The 21,983-nt window shown below is 36.5% G+C and overlaps 1 protein-coding gene across 1 annotated transcript in view; it reads right to left on the bottom strand.

Moving 5' to 3' along the window:
- The window catches only part of RAB3C (RAB3C, member RAS oncogene family), a 125,615-nt gene that overhangs the window by 61,108 nt on the left and 42,524 nt on the right, over positions 1-21,983 (bottom strand). Inside the window, exon 2 of the mRNA XM_009894267.1 lies at positions 567-685. Coding sequence (XP_009892569.1) covers positions 567-685 — 119 coding nt within the window. The remainder of the gene's footprint in view (positions 1-566; positions 686-21,983) is intronic.

Below are 21,983 nucleotides of genomic sequence, written 5' to 3'. Positions count from 1 at the left end.
TATCCTGACTGACTCATATCTGATTAAAATGACACGCTTTTATGGAGACATCTTGACACTCACATAATGCAAGGTAATATAAGTACAAGCCAGTTTAGGTTCTGCTATTCTGATGAAGTTTGCTTATAATTTTTACAGTTGAGGGACAAGACTGACAGTATAAAGTATAACCGGCTACAGTTAAAAACAACATGATAAACAATTAAATTAAAAGACAGCCCCCACGCACAGTATCTCATTTGTTTCCATGAAATATAGAAACACTTTCTGGTATCTTAACAATTACCCTCCACACTAGTGTGTCACTGGTTTTAGTAGTATGAAAAATGCACTTTAACCAAAACCACAGAAAACACAATGGTTACAGTGAATTATATGCAACACATTTTAAAGTATTCATTGTCTTTCCAAAAAAAAAAACCCAAACCCACTGTATATTTCAGCATATGAATGCTTGGGCACTGTATTTAGAAATAAGTTTTCCAGAATAATTTACATTGTCACAGCAGGTGAATAATATCAAATATTCTCTGTGCTATTTAATATGAATTTCAAGTTTTACTTACCAGTCCTGTACAGCATTGAAAGATTCTTCATTCGTGATGTCATACATTAAAATGAAGCCCATTGCACCTCGGTAGTAAGCCGTGGTAATTGTTCTATATCTCTCCTGACCTGCTGTGTCCTGAAACAATAACAAAATTTTTACAGGTTGCACATAAATTTACAAATGATTTATTTTTTTTTTAATAGGAAGACAACTCTGACCACATTTATTGTACAACCCTGCAATCCTACTCACAAAACTAATCAAGGGGGAGAGGGCAGAGTATAACAGAAAAAAGGAGAAATCTGCACTGGATTATTATAGGAGAGACTCATCTATCCTGTCATGAGGTGAGAATGGAGAGAAGCAGGCCCTGTGTCAGGTCATACATCCTGAGTCATTACTGATTCATGTCATTCAATCTGAGAGTCGGGTAAGAACTTGTCTCCTGTTCCTTCCCAGTTTGACAGAGGGATGTCCAGCATAAAATGCTGGGACAAAATAGCATCCTGAGGATCTTCATTGTAAGATCAGGATGGTTCCTGAAGTCCAGAAACATCTTGACCAAAAAGACAATGTCTAATTGTTCTGTTGTTGCACTTTTAAGCCATTGGTGCTCATGTCAACTTTAGCACGAATACAGATCTGTGCTGACAAAAGCTGGTGGGCAGTGCTTTTAAAAGAAGGATTATATCTGACAAAAAAAAAATGTTTGCTATCAGTCCCTCACCTCAAACCAGTTTTCTCCCTCATTCTCTATATCTCATTCAATTGCCTTTAAAGTAAGAAATGTAAGTCTTCCTTTCTCCTACTGCTTGCTTTACTTATTTCCATTAAAAAAATTTCAGGGCAGGGACTATCTGTTACTACATTTATATGCAACGTCTAGCATAACCACTCTTGTCTGTACTAAGATTGAAAGACAATATCAATAACTAAAATACAGCAAATACATAACTATTTTCCATTCCAGCCTACCTATTTAATATCTTTCCACCATAAACATTAAAAGATTTAGATAAGACAAACGTAACATTCCAGTGCAACCCTGTAACTGTCTAATAGATCGGCCATGTGTATTCAATTTTAACAAACTTTGAAACTTAATTTCATTATTGCAGATTTTCTGAGTGGATAAGAGATAGTTTACTTTACAATACAGACAAACCTATTTAATTTGCCTCCCTACAGAGACAGAAGAATAACCTGTAATAAACAATGTTGTATTTGGTGTATTTTCTGAAATGGTTCCTGGGCTAGTAGTACTGCTTTGTGAACAACAGAAAGATAGATCAAGTGGGCCTACTTCTTTACACGTATATCATTCATCTTGTAAACTAATAAAGTAAAAAAAGGAGATTCTACATACATCAGAAACCACTTATAGAATAAGAAACATAACAAAGACGGTAGGTGAAACCAAATGAGGTCTTAAGCAAAATATATGGATTCTGTTAATTCTGCATTACAGCTGCCACTGCTTTGATGTAGTTTCAGTGATCCAAGATGGAAAGCTAATGTAGAAGTTAGACTCTAGCAGGTGTCACAGGAGTTAGGTTATGTCTTTGAGGGAAAGCCCGGACACACCTCAACTTCTTCTGCTTATACTCTGAGCTGGCTAAGCCTATACCAACTGTGGTCTGGAGTTTGGATAACTGCTGCCAAATTTTCTGGTGGTATTACTGAATATTAAGGTATTAAGACTCCTGTGCTAAGCCTGTGCATATTCTGATAGTCAGAGGTCAGTTCTTTCTCAGTAGGTTATAGTTTGTCAATAAGACAAAAGTATCATTGAAATGTTCAGTAAAATCCTTCATTAAGAGAAGAAATATCATCTGTCATTATTTAAAACCATTTCTTTCTGTTTCTTTAATGGAATAAGGTTTACTCTCACATCTTTTGCTGGCTTCAGTTATTTGATTTGATACTAGAGAAAAGAGCTGCGAGGGACAGAAGGAAAATATGGCCTATAGCAAACATGCAGCCTTTCTGTACAGAAGAGATACGATTTTTCAAATAAGTTTTGTCAGTGTCTATCTGCTTGTTTGTCAGTTAGAGACTTGTATGGTTGGAAATATGATGGTATGACAAGCAGGAGCCCACTGCTACTCAAGCAAATCTTATTTTGCTGCAGGTGATTTCCACTGAAGCCTGTCTGCAGATAAGAGTGAACAGCCCTAGCAATAAAGCCATGAGTCACTGAGGCTTCCTATCCAAGACAGCAACTATTTTCTGTGCAGTGTTAAAGGTAGCTAGTGTGGGCTTAGGCACTCTTGATTACAGAGAATATAAAGTGAGTATAAAAGAAGACAAATCGAGATAAAAGTTCTTAAATAGTTTTACACAAAGGCAAATGAAGCCGCAAATGAAGATCCAAACACTGATTAACTTTGGGATAGGAGATGCTCTTCTGGACCTAGGCATTTGGTTTGGGTCAATCTGGGAAGGAACCAGGTATTTATGGTTGCTCTCATGCAGGCACCTAATATGTACTTGTAGCTAATGCTATGTTAATATGATGATACAAACATTTTCTAAAGTGGTATTTCAGCATATGGCATAAACAGTTGACCATGAATAAAGTGGAGTATTAGTTTCAAACATCAATAATCATATTCCTATTGGTATTATTTTCTATTCACTTACTATAAGGACGCAACTAAAATTCTAATTGGCCTAATGTACAAATTATGCAGTAGAGTGTTCATGATCATGTAATAGATGAACCCAAATATCACTAAGCAACGTTGTCAAAACTTCTGTGTTCCACACATCCATAGGCATCTCCTTTGTATTCTGACTAGAATATATTCACAAATGTCCCAAATGTGCTGTATTTGTACGACTGTTAAGGAACTCAAGTAACATTTATCAGGAGAAATCACACATTAGAAACATCAAATAGTTTAATATTAAATATTATATTTTGTTACAATGATTCAATTTGTTAGAAACAGATAAAGTAAGAAGGTAAATGGCCTTTCTGTTTATTAGCTTTTATTTGTATGGAAGAACTGAGTAGAAAAGAACTAATTTCCATATTTCATCATATTTCTATCTGTAAATCACTATGATTTTATCCTCATGTACTGTTTTGTACTTGTACTTGAAGAAAACCTTTTCCATTTCAGCTATGGTTACTGGCTGCTACTATGTTATCTTAGTCTTTTTTGCGAGACCATGGGATTAATCTCATGACTATCTTTTAAGGTTTAAATTCTGGAATAAAACATCTGTATTTTGCACTGACTGATGTTTCTTTCTAAGCAAACTAAATAATATAAGCCTAAGGAATAATAAAATTTTACCTATTATTGACTGGCATTTTAACCAAAGCAGTTCATTTCCATCTTGGATGGCAGAAAACAAGACATACAGATCATCTTGGGGGCATTTTCATTCACGTAAGTAATGTCTGGTAAAGACAACTGACTGTTCATTAAAGAAGCAGAGTGGAAAAGCAGAAGGGAATGAATGACAGTGAGGGAATGTGCTATGAAAAGTTCCATGCACAGAAGACAAAAAGAGGTATTTTATGAAGCTTAGTCAAAACAAAACAAAAAGGTTCTCAGCAACTGCAAGAAATATTTTAAAATACTGTGTTAAGTTTAACAAATTCTGGTTTTAATTAAGTTCCCACAATTCCATTAAATTCTGGTTAGGTGATTCTGTCTTATCAGATCTTTTTTAATAGGCATCAGGTTTTAGATATTAAATCACAGAATTATAAGGTTTAGTAGACACAGTCTTTAGAAATTACCCAGTTTCTAAGCATTGCATACAGCACGCTGGCTACTAGTCTATAATTCTGAGTATTTTTTCTTAAATAATTTTTTCACCTATAATTGAAGTTAGCTATTTGGAAACATTTTAATGCTCCAGATCCTGATATGTGTAATTTCATATTACAAAAACTCATTGCTTTTTGCCAGAAATTCGATAGCTAAAAGGACCAGTAAAGCTTTTCCATCAGTAAAGATCTTGAATAGGGCATGTATATCTATAAGTAGTGAAAGAGGAATGGTAGAAGTATAGATTGAGTGTAAAATATCTGTTTATGGCTCAGGGTGAAGATAACAATCTGGTATGTATTTGACCAACTCTCCTTTATCATATCGGTATCAAATGGTGTGAAGACAGATAATTCTAGATTACCTTGGCTGTTCATTTGAGTTAAACTTAAAGCTGCGAATTTGACAGTACTATAAAGCTTAAAGAGAAGATATGTTAGTTATTTTTACAGTAACCACATGAACCAGGTTTTGTCCTGTGCTTTTCCCTTTAATAATGTTATATGAAATTTCCTACAGATCCTCATTATTACTGTGTAACTGCCACACCATTGAAGGCCTTAGAGTATGGGGAATGCACCAGCTGCTGACAACAATGCTCCCAGAGGAATGGAAAGATATAACATAATAGCCATCTGTGCAAGTAGAAACACTTAGGAATAGTGAGCTAACTGACTCTAGAAGAACCTGTATTCCACGTGAAGTTAAGAGCTTATGGGGCTGGAAAGTCTCAAAACACAAAATAGAGCAACTACGGTTCTGATAGTAATCTTGAAAATAGTAACTATTTAGGCTTGCAAAGTACAGTTAGCTGAGTTAACTTAGCAGAAATAAATCCCACTTACTGTGAAGTTCTGCTAAGCTAGATGTCACCCAGAATGTGTCATACCAGCTTAGACTGTGCCAATGTTTTTGAGCAATACATTAAATCAGGCTCCTGAATTCATTTGCTGAGTGTGGGCTCTCCCTCCCACCTGTGCCTAACATTGCACCACTGACAGGAACAATACCTTATGTAAATAACTTCCAAGTGGAGTTGCTCATTATTAATGCGGACGGTTTTGAAGGTGAAAGCAAACACCATTTGGCAGCAAGAACTTTTAATGAGCCTGTCATGAAGGAATTCAGTTTGCAAAACACAAACTAATTTTGTAGCTCACTTGAGTGACTCTGTGCCTCTGCATTTCTGTCCTGTGTGCTAAACATATAAACATCTTTTTAGACCAACTTCCCCACATTAAGAGTTTTACTCATATCACAATACAGCTTGTGTTATGTGCCAAAAAACTAGCAGCAGCAGAGTAGGATTTCTCGGATGACATCTGTATGCTACACATCCATAACATTTGAAGACAAGACAAACAGAAAAGATAAAATTAGAAATGTGAATTGGATGAATTCTCACCTTGCAGATCAAAATTTTCTGTTAAGGTAAACAGAACTGGCACAGCAATCAAGAACTGCTGCTCCTTTATGAGTTTCATGTTTCTTTCCTGCTGTTGCTTCCCAAAGCTTACTCATATACTCCATCAAAGTGACTCTCTATGTCTCTAATTTCTCCTATTGATACACAAAAGGACTAGAGGCAGTAAGTGAATGAAAATCTAATCTCGCTCAGAGCAGCACAAAAGACGTCTCTGATCTTTCCTTGGTGATCTCTGGGGTCTCAGGGAAGAAAGGTTAAAAAGAAAAATATGAGAAAAAAAAAAACAACCACCAAACCCACAGTAAGAGAGCTAGCTGTTCAGGGAGGGGCAAGGGACAACCTCTGCAAGAATCCTCTTGAGACAGGGGGAGAACAGGGATAAACCCACCACTTGAAGCCTGCTGCTAACCACCCGGGAAGAGCAGCTGTGGGTCTGAAGCAGAAGCAACTGGGCAGGGCACAAAGAAAGAGGACAGGGAGAAAAGCTGCTGGAGCGGGAGGAGCTGACTATCCTGGGAGCACCATTTCTCAACAAACAGCACTTCAACAGAAAGTGTTAGGCACATAGAAATACTGACACATGAACGTTTACAACTAGGAATGGAAAACATCGTTCAAAATAGTCTCTTTAGCTAACGTATGCACAAAAGATGTAAGACTGCACATTGCCAACTCAGTCTTTGCTTATGTACCTATCTCCTGTCAGCAGCTCTCTCCAGTCTTTTCATGGCTTTGGCTTCTCTGGAATTCTCTTCTTGTGTATACATATGTGGGTGTATATACTTATGCGTGTGTTTGTAGAAGTATATATGTATACGTATACCAAAAAAACATCTAGAGCTTGAGAAGCCAGATACTCAGCTTGCCAGTACAAATCTGCTAGACCTATGTGCTACTCCTTAGAACTCACCCCAAAGTCACAGCTGACAGTTCATTCATCGTATGGGAGGGATGCGGGAGCATGGCGGGGCCAGCTGGAAATAGTTGGGGCCACAGTGGTGGGGAGAGACATTATTACAAATGTGGTAAGTAAAAAGGGACCTGGGAGGGCTGTCCTGGCAGGCAGAAGGTGGGGCAGAGCTTGCAGTAGAAAGATACTTTGGCTCATAGGAAGTCCAAGTTGGCATTGTAAAAGTACTTTACTGCGAGATTTGCCTTCTCTCACTCCATCCATGCAGCTGGTGACTGTGCCTGAAGTTCATTTCCTTTTAAATTTTCTAGTTTTCTCCTTTCCTGTTCTTTCTTCTCTCCACTTTTTTATTTTTAAGAATCATATAAAATGTTCATTCTCCGCAGTTCAGCTACTATGCCTTCCTAAAGCACAAATTTTCGGAAAGCCATGGTTTCTAGCCCAGCCTAGCTTGACCTCAGCTGCCATAGGTTCTGGACACAAGTTTGAGCACCACTGCCATTTCAGTGCATGCCTCCCTCTTTCCCTGCCATGAGCTGCAGCTTTCTTCTTCTCCTGTCTTCACTTTGGTTGAGGCCTGTCCTGCTCTGTTGGAGGTGAGAATCAATCCCTCTCATCTTTCTTCCCCATGTTTAGACATACTTTATAAAGCACCTGTCAGATCAGTAGGACCTGGTATTCTCTTCAAAAGTAAAACAGAGTAATCAAAGTACCACTTTTTCTTTACCAACCTTCATCTTAGGTCTTAAGAAGAGTTCCTCTTAATGGAAAGGCTCAGATTTTGCTTTAAAGATCTTTTTTTTTCTCTTATTTTATGAAAGGTGTTGCAGAATCAAATATTAAGTACCGTTGCCAAAAATGCATAGTGGAAATCACCAATTTACAAAATCTAATTTGCACTTCATGTAATAATGCAACTATATTTTTATGAGTAAAATTAAAAGGCAAATGAATATTGCAGTCCAGCTGGTAACTACAGCTGGGGAAAAATCAGTTGAATAACTTTGTATTTCTATAATTTTTAAATACTTGTAAACGAGACTGAAAAAAATTCCTTATGTTTTTCAGAAAAAGAACGAAGCAACAGAGTGCCATTCTGAAAAAATAGTTATATACAATCAAAAGGATCTTTGTTCTACAGGCCACTATTATCATACAGGAAGCAGCAATATTTTTGTTTTTAAAGCTCCTGCTCCCAGAGTCCTGTGATTGTACAAAAACAGAAACTTTTTTTTTTTTTTTAAAACCTTTGCCTGATCTATTACTTTAAAAGGCAATTGCCTTTCATTTAGCAGAGACAGAAAAAAACACTGAGCTATTATATAAGTTCAGAGACTTAGAGTCAAGGTGACTATTATCACATAAACACAGAACAACGTCAAGCTATATTGGAATGTCAGAGTACCTTCTCCCTCTTCCCATTTCTGGAATAAATACAAAGAGATATGAAATTCTTGTTGTTCATAAAATATGAATAATATGCTTTCAGCTTTCTCTCTCCCTTGTCATTTTGTCCTATTCTGCATCCTGAAGACAGCTTTGCCTATTAATATTAATTACTCATATTTAATTAACTTGCTTTTATTACTTAAGATGAAGTGGGATCCATAGATAGAGAAAAGTTTGACCCGCCATTTTGATAATACCGCTATGTTAGTGGCTCATTGCACTGAACAAATTTGCATAATACTATCATCATGTTACAATATGATGCAAATCCTAGTCCACTGATTAGCTAACAGTACCGCTTAGCTATTGAGAGCTACAAACATAATTCTTTCCTCATGACAACACTGAGCTTAGCACATTTTTGTTCTGGGCCTTTTTTAGAAGCACAGTTTTGTAACTCTCCAACTCTAAGACAAAAATGAAACAGTGGTACACAGGACTTTTTAAACCCATACACCAAGCACTCTTGCCAGAAACTCTCTCTCTACCTCTGCTTTTCCTCGTGTTAAACCCCCGTGTCTAAATCTGCAGTGAAGTTTCTCTCATTTGGAACAAACTACAGGAATGTTCTTATTAAATATTAATAACATTCCAAACCTTCCCAGGAGTAAACGAATGCGTTTCTGTGCAGAATATTAAGTTTACAAAAGATGTTTAAAGGCTTGTTAGAATTACCATCAACTTATGCTTTTACATAAAAATGTTTTAAATCTCAGTTACCTATAAAAAGGAAAAGTGACAATCTGCAACACAAAACAAGCCACATATTACCTATTTTAAGCAAGAAACTATAAATGTAGTATTTCTGGAAGAGTTCAGCCATGGCTGAAGTTCAATCTGATTCAGAACTTCCATAAGGGCCTGTAAAAGGCAAAGCTTAGTGCTTTAGAAAACCTGCAGAATAAAAGTACCGGACTACAGTGTGGCCTGTGCTAAAACAGTTCCTTCTGCCTTGGCAACATAACGCTGCTTTAGAGCTGTCCGGAAAGTTCCTTGTGCAGTGATCTGCAGGTAACTTCTGTATCCTCTTTCTATGACGGTGGCAGACACTGTCTTCTAGGGCAGACATCAAAGACACCTAAAGAAATTCTGGTAGCTCGTTGTATATCATACCTTAAGCAGGTATTTTAAGAATGTATTGCTTAGCTGAAAAAGCACCTGGTGTTTTCTGGAGAACTTCACTAGTGATGTATCAAAGGCGCAGAATGCCACCATCTTCTCTCCACTAGCAATGCAGCCCCTTCATGGCTTTGAGGGAGCTGTTCCCTTCCCTGACACAGAACTACTGAGAGCTGTGTTTGCAGGACAGTCTCCATCAAATTCTCCTTTCTTCCATTTTTAACTTCTTTGCCCTCCAACAGTCTGTCATCACCAGACACTCCCCTAATATGTGACTCTAGGTGGGATCTTTGAATTCCCCATCATCTTAGATGTTTAATTTTCTTGGGTCTGATCATAGTGATTAATAATTAAAGTTTGTAATGATGGGTATTATACAGTGTGGTCAGATGGCCAGAATCATTAAAGAACATCATGTTCCAGGTGTTCTGTTGTCTTCAACACATTCAGATGAACCTGTCCAAAATGTTTCTCTGTTAAAGGGAAAGACAGAAAAAGGATAGATGGCACAGGACAGATTATGTCAGCCATGAGGTGGAAGGTTTTTTTACAGCATGGGAGTCCACTGCTGCATCCAGACAGCTTGTGACACAAAGGTGATTCATGAAAGACCAAGAATCTGGCTGCAAGATTTTTAGACTTTGAATGACTATTCTAGTTCTTTCAAAGCTGATCTTTATTTAACAACTCTTACAAGACCATGGAAAATCTATTTTTCTGGCTTTTAATAATTTTGGTTTCCTTTTGGAAATATGAAGAGGACACATCCGGTATATTAAAAAGATACCTTTGTCATCAATATGCTGCTAGAATTATCTACACCTAGACAGGATTTGTCTATGAATTTGGGGAATCTTTAAACTGTACTGAAGACACTAAGAAAAAAAGCCTCATCAAACCAAGATGTAATTCTCAGGTAACACCAGAGCTAGAATTTCTTCACAAAGGAAAGAAAGGTTAAAAATGCCAAATAGAAAAAAAGAATATAATCTACTATATGATTTGGGGTGGTTTTCTGTCTGGAAAATACATTAATTAAATGTGTCCTCTTCCTTGTCAGAAACCACTTCTGCACATATCAAAACGATATACCTAGAACACTTCTCTAAGGTCCTGGTGGTTGATGAAAGAAATGTAATTTAAGAGAGCACAGGATATTCTGACAAGGAAATATTTATTTATCAACAGCAGCCAACATTTAGTGCACACCAACCAATCATGACCTTTATGTTGTTCCAGTTCAAGACTGTAAATTATTAAAAAGAGAGTTGTAAAAAAAATTAAGTATGTCAGGTGTGACTAATCTATGAACCTTACATTATTTCAAGTACAGTACCCTTATCCCTGCATTCCCTTCTCAGGGAGTTCTGGCATGAAGTGGCATAATTAAATTAGATTTCAGCTAAATTGTTGTTTAATTCGGCCCCTGGTCTCTTCTTTTTTAGCTCAGACTGGTTCAGAGCTATGTGTTTAGCATATGTATAAACATATTTAGCAATTCTAATGACTTCTTTGCAATTTTAAACACAAGCTTTTGAGAAAAACACAGTCTCACCAAAAAGCATAATTGCCAGACTGAACTGAACTGAACCGAACCAAACCGAACAGAATAGAATAGAATAGTTCTGTTGGAAGGGACCTACAGTGATCATCTAGTCAAACTGCCTGACCACTTCAGGGCTGACCAAAAGTTAAAGCATGTTATTAAGGGTATTGCCCAAATGCCTCAGAAACACTGACAGGTTTGGGTCATCAAACACCTCTCTAGGAACCCTGGTTCAGGGTTTGACTACCCTCTCCGTAAAGAAATGCTTCCTGATGTCCAGTCTAAACCTCCCCTGGTGCAGCTTTGACCCATTCCCATGTGTCCTATCAATGGATACCCAGGAGAAGAGCTCAGCACCTCCCTCTCCACTTCCCCTCCTCAGGAAGGTCGCCCTTTAGCCTCCTTCTCTCCAAACTAGACAAAACCAAATTCCTTAGCTGCTCCTCACAGGCCATGCCTTCCAGCCCTTCCATCAGCTTTGTTGCCCTCCTCTGGATGCATTTGAGTACCTGAACATCCTATAAAATGAATGCATTTATTCATAAATAATAATAAACAGTATATAAAAATAAATACGGATATAAATTAAGTATAAATATAAATATAATGTTATATTTATTGTTTTATTTTCATACTGAGAAATTAAATCTTTTTACATATTGCCGCTATTTTGGAGTCCTGGCCACTGTGCAATAGACTGCGCTACAGTAGCTGGCATCAACTGCATTATCTTAGTCTACTACTCTCTCAGAAATGCTCACATTTTTTTCCGTTAGGTTTTGTCCAAAGAAATCCTGAAATAATTAGCAAGTTTTATTTAACAGACAATTTTCAGTATCAGTGTAAACAGAACACTGAACACCCCCACTGACAACCTGTAAGCGAGACAGTCTGTGATCCAGCACTAGAGGAAATGCAGTGATATTACTTCCTTGATCCCTGCAAAGCTATTTTATGAGTTTGGATATTTATTTTTCTTTCTTTTTTTTTAAATTATTATAACTTCACCCTGGTATAAAAAATGCTAAGCAAGTTTTTGCTATATAAGCATGTTGCCCTAGGTGTAAATACCTCTGACAAAAGTCTTCAAAAAGAGTTACCATTAAGTTGGATCCTGATTTTATCAAAGTACAAGCATATAAAGCTACTAAATATATTTAGGGGGATTTACTGGATGTGCTGTGTTTTTAAATGCCTAAACAATTTGCATACTTAGGCTTTAAATATTTGGGCATTTACTTTCCAGCCTCTTGAAGACAGTACAACTTCAGTACACTTGTCATCTGCCAACTAGGCTGCAACAGACTTTTCTTTGCAAACTATAACATTTGTGAGGAAAACAAAGGCATGTAGGTAGATGTGAGTATGCAAATTCATGTGCCTGGACAAACTAGAAGACATTTAAAGTCTATTCATGTAGAAATACAGTTACCTGTTCTTCAGCCACTTTTCTTAAGCATCCATAACTGGCTACCATCATATAGAGAAAGTACTGGACTAACTGGACCTTTGCTCTCATGCAATATAGTTATTCTCATGATCTTACAAAACATTCAAGAAGGCTCAAAACTAGTATATAGTGTCAGGTGTTATCAAAACCTTGCTAGAAAATCTGTTGGGTTTTTTTCTACAAAGAGGGATGAGCAACTGTGGTTGCAACAACAGGTCAAAGGAAATTATATTTATTCAAAAGTTGCTTCAATAAATGGAGCAGTAAGCGAAGCAAAGAACAGGTATCAAAAGAAGAAAGATATTAACTAGGAAATTTTCCTCCTACATTTATATTTCAAAAAGCATCAGGCAAACAAAGCAGCAGCAAGATTTCTACAACTGAAGGAACAGGCTTTAAAGTTTTACAAGTGTCTATGGAACTTGGCAAGAGAATCTAGAATGAGTTCTTAACAAAAAGTATGTGACAAACTTTATAAATGCATAGGTAGGAAGATGCACTTTGAGAAAAAGAAATGTCCAGAAGTCCCCATGCAGAGAAGTAACTTCCAAAAGGAATTCAAGCTTTCAGGTGCTTTGCTGGATAAGGTCTAGAACAGTAATCACATTCTGGGATCAAATCTTAGATGAACAAACTTTACTTCTTGGACTTTTAAGGAAATCTAGTTTTTTTAAACTTAGGTAAAGAAAGAGAGGTGAGCATTAACATAATTTGTAAAACTAATACTTTGTGTTTAGAAATTTATAAAAAGAATGTGAAACTGCTGATGCATTATCATTTAGAAGCAATGACTATTTTTACCTGTAACACATGAATAATAGTTTGCTGACTACTCACAGACAGTAAATAATAAGACCCTATGGAAAAAAAAAGTCAAATAAAATTTTTATTCACTAAAGATACTCATGGGTTTAGTGCTAAATTGACTGAAGAAATAATACTGCCACAGTAGATTTTTGATGCAATGTTATTTCATTTTAAATCGCTGAATTACTCAAATGAACTTTTTGCTGAAGTCTGTGTTCGTGTGGAAAAAGTTAATTACAGCGGGTAGTTGGATCAAATCCAATCCACCAAGGAATTACTGGCCAAAACTATAAAATAACTCCCACCAGAAACAGGTACTAGGTCATAGGTTGTAGCAACTCATGGAGTACCAGAATCATGAAATGTTGTCTGAAATAGACTGTTGGATATGGTAGGCCTGACTACCACAGGCTGTCTTCTAGTTCATGTTTACAGGGTCAGAGAGCACAACATACACAAAAGCTTAAGGGATGCGATATCACTTTACACCTGAGAATTTATGTAATTATTTGGAGGATTGGCTTGTATTACGTCACCCAAACAGAAAAGATCCTTTTAGAATCCAAGCAGATAGATTTCTCAGTTTTCTGAGGAACTCACAGAGTTTCTAATTTTATACTGCTGGTTTTATTTTCCTTTGACTTACTTTTTAGGCAAGTGAAAGAATGGATTATGGGATCCAGTAACATAACATTTTCAAGCAGAATACACTTAGAGGAAAAAATCTTTGTGGTTCTGTAATAGTTACATTATACCCAGGCTTGTTTTTCTTCTGAGTAACAAACTATATGTTTAAAGACAGAAAACCTAAATCATATAATAAGTAAATTACTTAACTTTTTAGAAGCTCCAAAACCATTTATGCTGATCAAGTACCAGACCTGAAACTGCAATGTCATCACAAGAGGTCAAATCAAGTACCAAATTAAAATAGAATTAAAAAAGATTTTGACCTGTTAAGGTAGAAGGCCTGATTGAAATGCACCTTTCTTTCTAAAGAACATTTTGTAATTCTTACATGAATTACCAGGCAGAATGATTGTCATAGATTATTTGAAAAGTTTTGAATGCAAATATTTCAATAAAATAAAACATGCTGTTATAAATAATTCTAAAGGTAGGATTTAGATCACATACGATGTACTATAATTAGTGTTATTCTTCAGCTGTGATTTTCAAACTACAGGTATTTTTTCAGTAATCAGAGTTATTCTGTCTTAATGCATCATAAAGGAATAGAAAATTACAGTCTAATGGAAGCAGAAAAATGACCAGCTGTGAAATCTGCAGCAAGTGTAATTATAATCAAAGCTACATTAAGCACTAGCAACTACCAAACCAGACATTGGGTTTATACACAGTCAAAGAACAGTCTACATACAAATTAAGTGTAAATTACTTTCAAAAGGCTCCACTGCCTACAGTGCAGCACTGACTACATTGAAGCAGTAGGTGTTTGATGACAACAATTCTGCTTTAATTTATACACTGTTGTATTTCTTCTCTAATTTAAAAATTCAGTGAAACTCATATGTAGCTTCCTTGAAGCCATCATATTCTACTGCAGCTCTATCCCAGTTTTCTAACATTCACACAATAGCGGTTTTATAGCAGTAGTAGGGTTCATTAATTTGTAAACAATATAGTCACACAGGTGCATGTTTCAGTGTATATACACAAATTTATACATATAAGTATGTACATAATATGATCATATGTATATAACATAAATAAAACATATATTCTACTATTCCTATTGTGATATAAAGTTTTTTTTTTATAAAACTTGCCCAAAGTATTATGTCTTTATGTCAGGTATAAAGAAAGCAAACTTTCACATTGCAAAATTGCCCCAGAATTCTGACTGACCTCATCAAAGCACAAAAAGAAGAAAATATACCTATTAATAATTTTTCCCATATACATTGACATTTCATTAATTATAAACAGAGTTACCTTACAGAAGAGTTAAACTCAGTAGTATGAATAAGAAATGAAAGCCTACTAAGATACTATAATTATTTAAGATTCATATATTATTTATGAAAAAAAATCAAACATAAAGTTAAATGTAAATGACAGCCAATCAAATTGATCTTTTTCAGTTACAGATTAGACTAAATTAATTTCAAAAGCCAAGTTATCAAATCCCTTGACAGAGCAGCTGTTAAGTATACAGCAGTTAATTCAAGTTCCTTAATAGTGCTTCTCCAGTCCTCTTTCACTGCAAAAGACATCTTTTTGGGCAGATGTGTATTTTTGCTGCCTGCAATCTCTGCCTGTGGCTGCTGCAACCTGAATAGAAAACCCAGCGATATTTTCACTGAATATAACACTGACCAGCATATTAACTGGAAATCGCATTATTTAGACACTCAACCATGTGTTCTTTGATCCAAGATAAAAATTGAAGATGATTTCTACCCTGATTTGATTAAGTCGTGGGACATATTATCTCATTGTGCTGACATAACTGAATTATCATCCATCAGCTGACAAAATGCTACTATGACTGACCAGACAGACTGACAGCCAAAGAGACTTGAATAAAGAAAGATCAAAGTGAGAATTGACCCCAGAAAGGAGTTTTTTTCTGATATACTTTCTAATATACTGGGGGGGGGGGTGTGTGTAATTCTGGTCATTTCACATATAAGCGTGCTCAAAGATTGCTGCTTCAAGGAAGTAAGAAAGAGAAGGATAATTTTCCAGAGCTGTTTATTACTCAGCTTCATGTAGGGTCCCAGGGGTTTCTGTTTCAGCCCACAGCACATAGCTCAAACAGGAAATTGTTGGTTTTGCCAAATCTAACTGATTTGTGGCAGGGAGGAAGGGAAACAGCCCTTTCCAAACATCTGCCATCACAAACAGCAATATTAGAAGATTAAAGAACTCACTACTTATACTCATACTTATACTTATACTACAATACTTATATATGGAAATTATACTCAGTTCCAGAAGCATTGAAATGTGCTTTGGGCTTCAAAGTCACCTTTACGGATGAGCACAGACAACAAATGAATGTGGAGAATATAAGATTTTTCTCTCATTTTTTCCCTTTTAATTTTCAGTATGATGAATATGTGATCTGTATGACACACAATTTTGGCTAAGATGGATGTACTACAGTCCTTTTTTTTTGTTCTGCATATTCTTTGATGCCAAGTACCATCAAAGTTACTGGACACTGCAGGAAGTTACACGTTCTCAAAACTTAGAAAAATCAAGTTTCTCTTCATGGGAGAAATTCTCTCTTCATGGGAGTTTCTGAGTACTTCAGGTACCCAGCCTTCAAAACAGTGAAGGTCCACAGGACAGCATTAGATTTTCAAGAAGGCTGAGGATATAATTGACACTAAAGAAATAGCAATGATTAATAGGTTTTGAAATCTAAAAGGAAGGAGGCCCAGTTCTGTCCCTAGTTACACAAAATAATTAAACAGGCACATATAGCTTAACGAAATCCAGACTGATGCAAACCAAAGTGAAGATCTAACTTCCCAGACGAAAGAATTAAAATTTTGAGTAATTTATTCCTACTGACATTGGTTTCACCATTACATTTACTTTTTTATATAAAGCAGTGCTGTATTTAGGTGTTTCTATAGAGTTTTATTTACATGAACTTCCAATACTTCCAGAGGAAAAATTATGTGGATTTTGGTTGTTTTTTTTATGTGTCTATCACAGTGTTAGACCTTTCCAAAGCAGATATACCAGCAGCAAAAACAACTCAAGTATTTACAGAAAAATTACACATACTGTTGACCCATCACCAGATACTATATAGTAAAAGTTCAAGTGGTTCCAGTGTAGATGTTTCATAATAAAGTATGACATATACTTGACAATGTAATATAGGGAAATAGTAGAGTCAATCAACAACTAGTCACTACTTTAAAATCACAAATTTAAGCAAAATACACTCAATGTAGTCATTTCATATAAATAAGCATTATCTTAGTCTCACAGCACAATTACTAGCAAAATTACTAACCATAAAAATGATTCTCTGCTTTCAAATCTTTTATTATACTTACCACATACTTATCTAAAATAGAGAAACTGAAATGTCAGAGTCACCCTGTATTTTTTCAGAACATGCTGTGAATTAACAAGTCTTTGGAAAGACTGCTGAAAATAACCTGTTATTCATTCCAATAATGTTTAGCAGAAAAACGTATAGGAACAAATTTGGACTGTAATATCTTCATTTTTTTCAGAATTATCAAAATAAGTCCGTCCTTTAAAAAAAAAACCCAAGCATACAGGTTCAAGCATAAAATTATAATTCCATTTTATATAGGATAATTTAGGCTAAATCCTACCAAAAAAGGGGAATAGGGGAGGAATATAGAGTCTAAGGCAGATGGCATACTTTAAACCTGTGAGGTCCAAACAAATATTGTTCTTCTCCTCTGACCACCACCCCAGGATCCATGTAGTACGATTAGGGGCAGTGAAGTTTGAACTGACTAAAGCATGGCATATGGCATGGGCAAGGATATGGGTCATGAGGCACCACTGACCGTAAATGAAAAATGGGTCCTGACTGATGACCTAAGATCTTTTGTATTCCGTGATGGTGGCACAATAAAATCTCACTTAACTTAGGAAGTTCAGAATTATTTGGGGGGGTTGTTTGTTTGTTTATATTTTAACTCAGTAAATAGTATAACGGAATGCTGAAGACTAAAGCAAGAAAAATCTCTGCAGGGTGCTCTTTCTTTCCTTCTTAGTGCTCAATACAACAGCTATACTTTGCAGCTTAAGCATGATGCACTGACCTCTCTGTCTTCTCTCTGTCTTTTAAAGTTCCTTTGTGCATGAATAACCTATTTATCACTATAGCACAATGAAATAAGTAAGCTGAGTATCTCCCAGGTGTAGTGTCTGAGACACAGAATAGCTTGAGTGAATTGTCCATGTATGGCAGCACAGAATACTAAACCTAAGACTTTTTTTAACCATGCCAGACTTCCTTTTCCCTTCCAACTCTCTCTCTTGCTGAGAAGAAGAGTGACTGAACCCTTAGTTCATTTGCTCCAAAACAAAGATGCCTCCCCCTATTATATTACTTACATTTACTTTTCAGAGATGTGTATTGGGTGTTTAATGGGACTATATGACAAAATTTGATAGCATTAATACAAATTAATTGACATAAGGCTAAGGACTGAATTTTAAGAAAGATACAGCTAAATATATTTACTTCTCTAAATATAGATAACTTTTCCTGTGAAGTATCTTGTATTCCTCTGCATTTTATATGTTAATAACCATACAGAATAAACTTATTAATTAGATCTATGCCATTAGGAAACACCAGCATAGATAATATCCTCTGTTACTTAGTATATAAAAATACATGCTATATTAATCCAACTCATAACCTAACACAAAACTTAGATCAGATAAGACAACTCTTGCTTTTCAAAGAATTTTTAAGAATTAATCACGATGTCATTTTTAATGAAAAAGCTATCATATCAATTTGCATTTTTCTTAAGCAGATACAGGGATTGTAACTGCTGCATATTTTTAGGGGGAAGCACTACCACACATTTAAATGAAAATCCAAAGAATCATTTACCTAAGTTGCTGAAAAGTGAAAAACTCAACATGAAAATCTTTCTATTCAGAAGATAATTGGCAACCACAGTAATGAGGATGTGTTGCAGTGTGAATTCTAGTGCCATCACCAGAAGAGGAATCGGTTACGCATCTTGCTGCTGAGGCTTCTCTGTTCAGCTCCAGTGCAGCATCTTAGGCTTCTAGCTTGGGAGGAAGTTCCCCTGTTCCATCTCAGTATCTGTTGTCCAAGCTGGCAGCCACCACTCACATACGACAGCCCAGCTGTCGGTTGGGTACTGTCGGTCGAATACTGCAGCTGACTGCACACTATATGCCACTGCACTAAAGGAGAAAAGCTGTAGACTGCACAACACCAGAGCTTGACCAGCTTCTACTTACCAGGTATGGCAGCTCATCCATTCATTCATCCACACAACTATGCTTCCACCTGATTCTCTCCTGCGTCTGCTTCCACTGTGCATGGGGCAGGTCCCTTAGCTCAGCCCCAACACCTTTAGTCCTTTTCCACTTAAGTCCTCTGCTCTATTCTTCTGCTATACCGCTTACAGTGAGCCATTGACCTCTTGTAATCAACTATTGCAAATTGCTCCCTGTTATGTCTCTGGTCAGTACTACACTGAGCTACTCAGAGCAAGAGTTGGGCAAGCCTCTGGAAAACAGGAAGCATGCTGCGGGCAGTGCTGCAAATAAAGAGCAATAACAAAACTGTGATTCAGATTTTTTCTGTGTAAAGGTGCGTATCATGGGCAATATGAAGTGGTGCTCTGAAACTAATGTAATCGTGAGTAACAGTAATACTGTTCCCAACCCCTGCCGAATGCTTTCAGAAGGCAATCTATAAATTACATTAACCTAAGTAAGGTCATTGGGACTACACAGTCAATGTGTATTTGAACAAAGAAGAGATGGCTTTATTTGAAGAATATAATTAAGTTTAGGCCAAATTTTCCATCTCCCACATTTAATATGAGCTGTGGGTATAGCTAATACCTATTTGGATATTCAAAGATATTTTCCCATGATTTGTGGTAATTTACTTGTTAATACTTATGGTATTTGCTGTTATCCAGTTTTTGTAGAAGTTGTTCCAGTCCTGTGTGTTGTGGAACATTTGATCCAGAAAAAACACTTACACACAATCTTAAACACAGTGTTTAGAGATTCCTCTGTTAGTAGAACTAGTCAGATGCTTAAAGGTAAAATAAGCCCTAACTTCATTACTATTGTCTAAAATGAATTATGATGGTTGGGTTGGAGTCATCTTTTCTATAGGGAATTTTGGCCCCTAGAAACATTTGGCAATTGAAAAAATGGCAGAAAAGACTGGGATGAAGTAATTTACTTTTCTCAAAACAGCATTAAGAATTCTTATCCTGGATTGCAGGATTGGTTCAAAAGACCTGTGAAGATCAAGAACAACCCTTCATCAACTGTAAACCGTAGATACCAGAAGAAAGTTAGAGTGGGGAAATTTTTGACTGATTCAGATTAGAGTCCCTCTGACCTTGAAATTAATTCCAGCTTAAGAAATTTGAGCAAGAAGACAAACTTTGATCTCAGAATTAAGTCCTTAAAGCAGAAAGACTGACTACAGTCTTTCTGTACTGGGAGGCTACACTCCCAATGCTTAGTGAAATATTCGTGTCTGATGGAGAATTCAGGTGCCAATAATACAATCCACAGCTTTCCTGCTTGGCTTAGGCTGTGTGTGCTCACCTTATAATTTGTAATAGCCCTGTTAATGATGTCATTGTACATGTGTAAAACTTCCCCCTCCTGTCTAGGTTAAGGGTCCCTCATGTTATATATAAATATATTTGGAAACCACAAACTAGGAACCCATGTACCTAAAACCCTAAGGAGCTTCCCCTAAAAGCAGCTTAGGACACAGGCTGACAGTATCAAGTTCACCACAAAACGCTGCCACTACTGCCACTTCTCTCTTCTAATGAAAACTGCAGTGGCTATTGTGTCAGTGACCTTTTTTATATGGTAACCTCACAGTTACAGCTCTTATCCAGGAAGGATCAAAACGGCTCACTGCCCTGCTCAGTCCAAGGGCTGAAGACTGTATCCCACTTCTCAGGGAAGTGTTCATATCTATTGACTCCTCTTACCTAGTGAATGCCCTCTCTTGTCTCTGGTCTTAGGAATTAACATTGCTACTTCCGTGAGACAGACAGAAATAGAAGGAGAAGACTTCTGTCTTCTACAGAGAGACATCAAAGGAAAAGACTTATCTCCAGAGCCTGCAGGTAGAACTTTCTCCATGAAGATGAGAACAGCGGCTCTGACTCCTGGCAGCAGTGAGCACTGAATTCTCCCATCCTGACTAAATTCTTTAACCACAACCATCACCTCCAACATGTTAGGAATAAACTGGTTACTCAACATACAAAGAGAGAACATAGAAGCCACTTAAATTCAGTATATGGTTTCATGCTGTGATTTCTGATATCATGAATGTAACTAATTCAGGATTACAAAATTTCAGAACCATCATTTCCCATGGTTCCTACAAATACTATCCCTTCATATCAGGCACCACCTGGCTGTTTTAAGTTCTGGTCCAGTTAGGTTCAGCTACCTGTATGCACTAGGAAATGCAGGTGTCTAATCTAGATATGTGAGTTCTACTCTGGGAACCAAGCCTCTAGAAAAGCCTTGGCACACCTAAATCACTTTATGGGTCTGTGGCTTAATGACAAGGAAAACGGCAGAATAAAACCCCCAAACTGCATAGGCTGCTAATCTGTGTTATAAACAAACATTAAAAAAAAAAAAAATTGACCGTGTAATAAATTCATATGAACACAAACAGTAAAAAAAGTAATGATAAACCTCTCTGCTGTAAAACCCAATATCATGTGCCATCATCTATATGCTGGAGGATAGCCACTGAGCTGTGGACAGCCTTCTATCATGATCACTGTACCAAATTGGCAACATTTTCTCCACATCTGACATGTGCTACTGTACCACGGTTATTTAAATTTTTAATAAAAGCAGATGAGTCAATCCCTAATTTAATCAGGAAGAAAGCAGACTATAGGTTGAATTTTTGACAGTGATACTGACTTAGTACAAAAAAAATGATGTAAAAGGAGACCAAGATTCTAACTATTTACTAAGACATAAATTACCAGGCCTTGAACTTCTATTTTTGACATTTGAGCAGCCAATTCTGGGCAAGCATTGAAAGTCAGAGTTTACTCTTTAAATAGACTGACTTCAGCATTGAACCTCACTGCAAATTAGAGAAATACGAATAGCTCATAAAATACTTTTTTGATTTGTATCAATAGTGACTGGAGAGCAATAATCCAAGCACTCCTGCTGC

Source organism: Charadrius vociferus, unplaced genomic scaffold (assembly GCF_000708025.1).
Source record: "Charadrius vociferus isolate BGI_N301 unplaced genomic scaffold, ASM70802v2 scaffold731, whole genome shotgun sequence".
Lineage (NCBI taxonomy): Eukaryota > Metazoa > Chordata > Aves > Charadriiformes > Charadriidae > Charadrius > Charadrius vociferus.
This window is presented reverse-complemented; position numbering and strand designations above follow the sequence as displayed.